At 35.7% G+C, this 9,695-nt stretch overlaps 1 protein-coding gene across 1 annotated transcript in view; it reads right to left on the bottom strand.

Annotated features, from left to right (window-relative positions):
- Nucleotides 1-5,766: 5,766 nt before the first annotated feature.
- MEOX2 (mesenchyme homeobox 2) overlaps nt 5,767-9,695 on the bottom strand; it is a 65,773-nt gene continuing 61,844 nt past the window's right edge. Inside the window, exon 3 of the mRNA XM_032401232.1 lies at nt 5,767-7,170. Coding sequence (XP_032257123.1) covers nt 6,946-7,170 — 225 coding nt within the window. The 3' untranslated portion in view covers nt 5,767-6,945. The remainder of the gene's footprint in view (nt 7,171-9,695) is intronic.

Here is a 9,695-nt window from a genome sequence, read left to right as displayed (position 1 = left end):
GGAGAAAGAACAGCAAATAAAGCCTAAACCCAGCAGGAGAAGAGAAATAATAAAGATCAGAGCAGAAATCAATGAAATAGAAACCAAAAGAACAGTAGAACAGATCAACGAAACTAGGAGCTGGTTCTTTGAAAGAATTAACAAGATTGATAAGCCCCTGGCCAGACTTATCAAAAAGAAAAGAGAAATGACCCAAATCAACAAAATCATGAATGAAAGAGGAGAAATCACAACCAACACCAAAGAAATACAAACAATTATAAGAACATATTATGAGCAACTCTATGCCAGCAAATTAGATAACCTGGAAGTAATGGATGCATTCCTAGAGATGTATCAACTACCAAAACTGAACCAGGAAGAAATAGAACACCTGAACAGACCTATAACCACTAAGGAAATAGAAGCAGTCATCAAAAATCTCCCAAAACACAAAAGCCCAGGGCCAGATGGCTTCCCAGGGGAATTCTACCAAACATTTCAAGAAGAATTAATACCTATCCTTCTGAAACTGTTCCAAAAAATAGAAATGGAAGGAAAACTTCCAAACTCATTTTATGAGGCCAGCATTACCTTGATCCCAAAACCAGACAAAGACCCCATCAAAAAGGAGAATTACAGACCAATATCCCTGATGAACATGGATGCAAAAATTCTCACCAAAATACTAGCCAATAGGATCCAACAGTACATGAAAAGGATTATTCACCACGACCAAGTGGGATTTATCCCTGGGCTGCAAGGTTGGTTCAACATCCGCAAATCAATCAACGTGATACAATACATTAACAAAAGAAAGAACAAGAATCATATGATCCTCTCAATAGATGCAGAAAAAGCATTTGACAAAGTACAGCATCCTTTCTTGATCAAAACTCTTCAGAGTATAGGGATAGAGGGTACATACCTCAATATCATAAAAGCCATCTATGAAAAACCTACAGCGAATATCATTCTCAATGGGGAAAAACTGAGAGCTTTCCCCCTAAGGTCAGGAACGCGGCAGGGATGTCCACTATCACCACTGCTATTCAACATAGTATTGGAAGTCCTAGCCACAGCAATCAGACAACAAAAAGAAATCAAAGGCATCCAAATCGGCAAAGAAGAAGTCAAACTCTCACTCTTTGCAGATGATATGATACTTTATGTGGAAAATCCCAAAGACTCCACCCCAAAACTGCTAGAACTCATACAGGAATTCAGTAAAGTGGCAGGATATAAAATCAATGCACAGAAGTCAGTGGCATTCCTACACACCAACAACAAGTCAGAAGAAAGAGAAATTAAGGAGTCGATCCCATTTACAATTGCACCCAAAACCATAAGATACCTAGGAATAAATCTAACCAAAGAGGCAAAGGATCTGTACTCAGAAAACTATAAAATACTCATGAAAGAAATTGAGGAAGACACAAAGAAATGGAAAAACGTTCCATGCTCATGGATTGGAAGAACAAATATTGTGAAGATGTCAATCCTACCTAGAGCAATCTACACATTCAATGCAATCCCCATCAAAATACCATCCACTTTCTTCAAAGAAATGGAACAAATAATCCTAAAATTTGTATGGAACCAGAAAAGACCCCGCATAGCCAGAGGAATGTTGAAAAAGAAAAGCAAAGCTGGCGGCATCACAATTCCGGACTTCCAGCTCTACTACAAAGCTGTCATCATCAAGACAGTATGGTACTGGCACAAAAACAGACACATAGATCAATGGAACAGAATAGAGAGCCCAGAAATGGACCCTCAACTCTATGGTCAACTAATCTTTGACAAAGCAGGAAAGAATGTCCAATGGAAAAAAGACAGTCTCTTCAACAAATGGTGTTGGGAAAATTGGACAGCCACATGCAGAAGAATGAAACTGGACCATTTCCTTACACCACACACAAAAATAGACTCCAAATGGTTGAAAGACCTCAATGTGAGACAGGAGTCCATCAAAATCCTAAAGGAGAACACAGGCAGCAACCTCTTCGACCTCAGCCGCAGCAACTTCTTCCTAGAAACATCGCCAAAGGCAAGGGAAGCAAGGGCAAAAATGAACTATTGGGACTTCATCAAGATAAAAAGCTTTTGCAAAGCAAAGGAAACAGTCAACAAAACCAAAAGACAACCGACAGAATGGGAGAAGATATTTGCAAATGACATATCAGATAAAGGGCTAGTATCCAAAATCTATAAAGAACTCATCAAACTCAACACCAAAAGAACAAAGAATCCAATCAAGAAATGGGCAGAAGACATGAACAGACATTTTTCCAAAGAAGACATCCAAATGGCCAACAGACACATGAAAAAGTGTTCAATATCGCTCGGCATCAGGGAAATCCAAATCAAAACCTCAATGAGATACCACCTCACACCAGTCAGAATGGCTAAAATTAACAAGTCAGGAAATGACAGATGTTGGCGAGGATGCGGAGAAAGGGGAACCCTCCTACACTGTTGGTGGGAATGCAAGCTGGTGCAGCCACTCTGGAAAACAGTATGGAGGTTCCTCAAAAAGTTGAAAATAGAGCTACCATATGATCCAGCAATTGCACTACTGGGTATTTACCCCAAAGATACAAAAGTAGGGACCCGAAAGGCTACGTGCACCCCGATGTTTATAGCAGCAATGTCCACAATAGCCAAACTGTGGAAAGAGCCAAGATGTCCATCAACAGATGAATGGATAAAGAAGATGTGGTATATATATACAATGGAATATTATGCAGCCATCAAAAGGAATAAGATCTTGCCATTTGCAACGACGTGGATGGAACTGGAGGGTATTATGCTGAGCGAAATAAGTCAAACAGAGAAAGAGAAAGACATGTATCATATGACCTCACTGATATGAGGAATTCTTAATCTCAGGAAACAAACTGAGGGTTGCTGGAGTGGGGGGTGGGGTGGGAGGGATGGGGTGACTGGGTGATGGACACTGGGGAGGGTATGTGTTCTGGTAAGCGCTGTGAATTGTGCAAGACTGTTGAATCTCAGATCTGTACCTCTGAAACAAATAATGCAATATATGTTAAGAAAGAAAAAAAGAAGAAGAAGAATGTAGCAGGAGGGGAAGAATGAAGGGGGGGAAAACGGAGGGGGAGAAGAACCATGAGAGACAATGGACTCTGAAAAACAAACTGAGGGTTCTAGAGGGGAGGGGGTTGGGAGGATGGGTTAGCCTGGTGATGGGTATTGAGGAGGGCACGTTCTGCATGGAGCACTGGGTGTTATGCACAAACAATGAATCATGGAACACTATATCTAAAACTAATGATGTAATGTATGGGGATTAACATAACAATAAAAAAAATTAAAAAAAAAAAATCATCAGCCTAAGTATATTTAGAAATTAAGGTGAAAACATATTATAGTAAATATTTCTAGTCACTAACCTGATACTCTACTGTCTTGCTACTGATTTTATTTTAGTTCCATAGTTTCTTCTCAACTTCCCTAAGAAGAAAATTAGCATTTGCCATTATAATTATGCTAGTAATTTTTAAAAAGGTTATTGGAAACCAGTAGCTAGTAATTTTTAAAAAGGTTATTGGAAACGAGTAGCATTAAAAACGTAAAATATTTATTCTTATAATTTACTTTTTCTATCTGCCCTTTAATCTCATCCCATTATCCTAAGAAAAGCTGTTACGGAATTTTATGAGTCATTACTACATTTATTTTATGTAATCATTCAAGAGTGTATTAAAACTGTGTTGGTGTTATTTTGTGTGCATGTAGTTCTTTTAAAAAAAAGGAGGGGGGTGGGACTTAGGTCTTAGGTCTCTGAAAGGGAAAACATATGCTGACAACCCTAGGTAAATATGGGAAATAAGGGGTAATTGGGGTCGTGTTAATAATGAGTTAAAAATATGTGGATCCGCTTTTGGAAAAACTTCGTAGTGTTCATCCTTCTGAATCCTGCTGGAAAAATCGCTCTCACCATGATTCCATACTAGTTTCAGAGAAAGGTACTTTCATGATATTACAAATTTCCACAGAGCTACAAGTCTGAGACAGAAATACATGAAAAGGGCATTATGTGAAAAGATACCATGGCAAGCCAGGGTCCTAGTGTAGAATAAAAACAAGTAGAATTCTTTCAGATTTTGCCATATCTGGAGTAAATTAAACTTGATAGCACATAAGAATATCTTAAATTTCCTCAGAGGATTTTAATTCTAGAATGATGTTAAGGTATTATCTAGCAAACCTGTGTACCACTTTTTAGATAGAAGAATACAAAAATACTCCAGAAAGATAGCAAGTTCTAATTAAAATTAATCTAGCCTGCTTGTTTACTTGTCGATGTGTTATCATTGTGCTAACATGTTCCAGCATTTAATATGGTGATCATTTTAATCTATTATGAATAAAATGATGCCCCCTTTTGGTCAGCCAGTGGTCCTTCCTGCCTAGTGATTCTTCATGGTCTCTGGAGTCAAATTTCATTACATCATTTTAGAAGAGCTCACAACTCTCTAATAAAGTCCACAATACAAATGCCTCACATTTCCTAACTGTCATATCTATTCAGAATCACTTTTTCCTACTTCATTTATCATACAAAATTGTAATTCTTATATCTTTCTCTTTGGCCACAACCCTTAGCTCTCTCTTTAGCTACTCCTAAGCAGTCTTTTCCTCTTATTTCTGGAAATTATTTTCCTGCCGCAATGAATTATCCTCCACTTTGTCCCTATTGAACTCAATTCGATTTATATCTTCCCACTTCTCCAATTTGTCAAGATGTTTTGAATTTAAATCTTACAATAAAGAAAGTCAGTCCACCCAAGTAGATGTCATCAGTACAAATATACTTTGTATTCATTCAAGTGATTGATAGAAGAGTGTTTGTTTTATGCCTGGAAGGTGTCAGTGTAAATGGTATTCGCCCCCAAAGTTAATTTAGAAATGTTGCTAACTGCTGTGATAAAATTTATTACACAAAGGAAAAAAAAGTGATATAAACAATCTAATTTTTTAAATTTCTTGAATACTCTATCATGCTAGACTAAGTAAATTGAGATCATTCAAATCTATTTTTTTTTTTTTTTTTTTGTCAATCTCACCATTCTAAAGCAATTGAAATTAAATAATGAGGTTTTGGAAATTTTTACTGATTAGTTTTCTCTGTTTCTATTTTGAATTACTTAGGGGGGAGAGGGAGCTTCTGGGTATTTCTAAACATTTTAGGTTACAATATGGAACAAATGAAAAAGTGTTATAAAGTTATCAGTAGGACTTAGATCTCTAATGCATGTGCAACCATGCACAAAACAAAATACATTAGTATAATCCTTAACCTCTTACATTGGTAATTTCCATTAGGACTGAGAATTTGGATTAGCCTATTTAGCTTATTTTCACATCAAAAACTCTGGATGTTTTAACTTAGGAACAATCAATGGATTCATATCTATTATATGGAAGTTTCAAAATGTGTAACTGTTCCCTTTACCTCATTGTGGCAAATAATATTACTTTTTCTCCTTTTATTTTCAATTTCATAAAACACACACAAAAATCTACTTGGCATATTCTTCAAATCAGGAAAATGGTTTAATACATATGTTCTAGATGCTCTTTGATTACCCAAGGATTTATTTTTTTTCACAGTTAAAAAATTCAGAAACCAGAGAAAAAATGTAGATGATTCATTTATTATGATCATCTGGATATACACAAGTGCAGATGAATTTGGGACTTTAAGTATTTACATTAAAACCTGTAAAAATTTAGGAAATCACAGCAGGGAGACCAAAATTATTTACAAAGGATCATTTATTAAACACTTTTTTTTTTTACAAAATACAAAGATTGTTGTTCTGCATGAATACATCATATATGAAAAAAATAATGTTTTTACTGAATCTCATCTGAAGACTTTCAGAATTTTATCTTCTACCAACTTGAGGAATCAATTTTGCTTTGCAACTTGTCTAATGCCATCACCAATCAAGGGGAAACCTTTTTCTTGTTAATTAAATCATATAACAGCTAGCATTTTAAAGAAATAAAATCAGACAAAGTCTGTCAAACAAAGCTCTTTCTGTAAGTTAACTGATTTGCCTATGATCCTAAATTTTTTGTCAAGCTATAAGATAGGAAGAATTGAGGAGCTAGGTAAGTTTTATAATAATGTATTAGCAGCAGTTGATAGAAAATGCAACATAAGATTTGTTTTGTCTGTGGTACAAGAATATGTCCTATCAGACGCTAATGTATTTTCCTCTACTTGAACACAAGTAAGCACGTGCTGATTGTTTCTGGGATGACAAAGTGTATAAACAGACAGGAAGCTGGTTCTGGTTGTCATCGTGAGTGCCTGTTTTCATCAGCTAATATGAATGCATCGCTAAACTTAGTGAAGACAGGAAAATGACTTAAGGGTAATATATACAGAGTTAAAATACATTTTTTATCCACTTAAGAGTGATTTCAGGCACTGTGGCTATTCAGGATAAAATGTTTCATGGTTTATTCTTGATAGCAATTTAATTGTCAGTGCAAGCAAAAGCAAATACCTGCCCACTGTCATACTCATGACCTCGTACATCTGGAATGTTCAAAGCAAGTTCATCTTCTGCATCTTCACTCTGGAGGCATCTTGAATTAAAATGTCTCATAGTTTGCTCTTGATAGCAATTTAATTTTCAGTGCAAGCAAAAGCAAACATACCTGCTTACTGTCACACACACGACCAACATATCTGGAATAGTCAAAGCAAGTTCACCTCCATCTTCACTGAGGAAGCATCTTTCATAAGTGGCACTTAGTGTAAACCCTCTATAAATCAGAAAATGAAAAACAGACTGGAGATGGCTGAATTTAATAATATTAAAAAATCACTGTCATAGTCCTCTCTCTGTGTAAACGATGTTTGAGTAAGGCTTGCCATCACACCATTTCTTTCCTGAGAAGAGAGCTGAGCCTCGCTGTGCATCATAAGTGTGCATGCTCTGAGCTGTGGTCACTGTCGTGGCTGTCTTCATTTGCTAGAGAGTCCCCTGTCTGCTGGAGGGTGGCTGCACCAATCCCCGAGAGCTCCGAAGGGAGAAGTGTTCCTTTTTTCACATTCACCAGTTCCTTTTCTCGAGCGGCAGCTCCCTGCTGTCCTCCTTTTACTCTCTTCCATTTCATTCGCCTGTTCTGGAACCAGACTTTCACCTTTAACAAAGAAAAGGAACAAATAAAAGAAAGAAAAAAAAGAAAGAAAGAAAATGAAATGGCATTTTTTCCCTCCTTTCGGGTCGCCAATGTACAAACAGCCCCTCGAAGACTTAGGCAAGGACACTGTGAACGAGTGAATATGAAAATAAACCAGCACTGAATTTAACCAGATCCCATATTTATGATAGTGATTTAAACTTTCAGAAGATGCATACAAAGTACTATATTTCATATTTTATGACTTGCAATATAAAAAGAATAGATGGGAAAGAACTCTGTCATTTTGGGTTGCTTAAAGGTACTTGGCTTTATAAAGAGTTTCTATGAAGATCAGCTAACATTTTAATAATTATCTTGGTCAAACATTTCTTCCTCTCAAGTTCTTTGACTTGACATCTAGCTGTCAATACCTGAACCAATTTAAAACATACTCAGCTGTTGGGGAAGCTACATCTTGAAGGACCATTCTGTGCCATTGCATTCAGAAAGCTTTATATGACCACACCACCTCGGTGTGAGTTCACCTCAGAAACTTTGTATTTCCACCTATATATATATATATATTTCACTTAAGCTTTGTAGACATAAGTTTTCCTTCTAAAATTTAATTGAATTTGCCTAATACACTAAAGTGTATATATAATAAAACAAAACAAAAATAAATAAATAAGCATTAAATGACCATTTATTTTCAGAACAAGAATAAAATTGGCATCATTTCATCTTCTTGTTTTGGAGGAACTTTATGTTCCTTTCACATTGTATTTCTCATCATTGTTTATTCTTATTAAGCTAAATGGTCCTTTTACATTGCATTGATCTGTCTACTCCACTCAAAGTTACCACAAGCCTGAATTTCGTGCTTATCATCTCTAAACCTTTATATAAAACAAGGAAACAAACATAGATAACAGTTTGTGCACATGTAACCTGAAAAAGTACTGTTTAGTTTTGCTTGTCTTTTAGGCTTATCAAAATGGACTGTCTAACTACAGGCTTCTTGACCTATCCATATTGATTCAAGAGACTTCAATCATTCATTCTTTATGATCATATACTATTCAATTGTCTGAATATACCACAGTTTATCCATTCTTCTGTCTGTGGGCACTTGAATTCTTTTTTTTCCCCCTTTTATAAATGATGCTGCTATAAACATTTTCACATTTGTGTTCTGATAAAATATGATAGAACTTCTCTGAGCGTATATCCAGGGATTGCATCAGTGGGTCGCAGAGTATATGAACATTCAACTTAACATGATAATACAGAAAAACTGTTTTCCAAAGCTGCATCAATTTACCCCCCACATACATACATACAGTCCAGTGTGTAAGAGTTGTTATTGATCCACATCTACATCAACATTTGGAGTTATTTGGAGTTACCAATTTTTTTCCAATGTGACTAAAAATGTTATCTTACCATGTTCCTACTTTGCATTTCCTGATTACTAATGAAGTAAAATATCTTTTAAAAAAATATTATTTATTTATTCGAGAGAGAAAGCACAAGCAGGGGGAGCAGCAGAGGGAGAGGGAGAAGCAGGCTCCCGGCTGAGCAGGAAGCCAGAGGTGGGGCTCAATCCCAGGACCCCGGGATCATGACCTGAGCCAAAGGCAGCCGCTTAACCAACTGAGCGACCCAGGCATCCCTGAAGTAAAACTTCTTTAAAATGATGCTTAAATCTTCTTTTGTGAAATGCCTCTGGTATGTCTTGTTTGCATTGAATTCTTTTTAATTTTTTCTTTACAGACTTTTAGAAAATGTTCTGAATGCTAAATTAATGCTTTGCACTTATATGGCTGCTACTATATTCTCTCAATTTATAGTCTTTTTCCTTTCCTTAAAGTGCCTTTTGATGATTGGAAACCCTAAAATTTAATATACTCAAATTTATCAATTGCTATCACTTTCACGTCTTCATTAAGAACCCTCTTTCTCCCAAGGTCATTAAGATATTCTTCTATGTCTTCTTCTAAGAGTTTTAAGGTTTGCATTTCAAATTGAAGTGCTTAATTCATGAAATGATTCATGAAATTCAAAGAAAAGATCTAAATTTTCTTTATTCCATATGTATAACAAGTTGCCCAAAACTATTTATTAAAGAGTCCACCGTTTTTCCAGTGATCACTCTTTCAACTCCATCATAAATCAAGTTTCCATGTATGTACAGCTTTATTGATGCACTCAATTTTTCTAACTCTATGACAAAATCACAGTCTTAATTATTAAATTTCATAGTAAGTCTTTATATCTGGTAGAAATAGTTCTGTTTTAGTCTACTTCAGGAATATTTTGAATATCCTCCATTTTCATTTAAAAACCAGTATCAGTTTCTGTAAATGCACAGCGCTAAAGAGAAGGTGATGAGAAATCTATTAAATTTCCAAAAATGTATTTATTTTAGTGGTCTTCAGATCACAATACTCCATCAAAAGTAGTACAGCTTCCCCAGATGTTTGCATCAAAAATAAAGAAAGAAAGAAAGAAAGAAAGAAAGAAAGAAAGAAAGAAAGAAA

This window comes from Phoca vitulina, unplaced genomic scaffold, assembly GCF_004348235.1.
Source record: "Phoca vitulina isolate PV1807 unplaced genomic scaffold, GSC_HSeal_1.0 scaffold4, whole genome shotgun sequence".
NCBI classification, from domain to species: domain Eukaryota; kingdom Metazoa; phylum Chordata; class Mammalia; order Carnivora; family Phocidae; genus Phoca; species Phoca vitulina.
The sequence above is the reverse complement of the archived record's forward strand: the minus strand, read 5'-3'. Positions and strand labels throughout refer to the sequence as shown.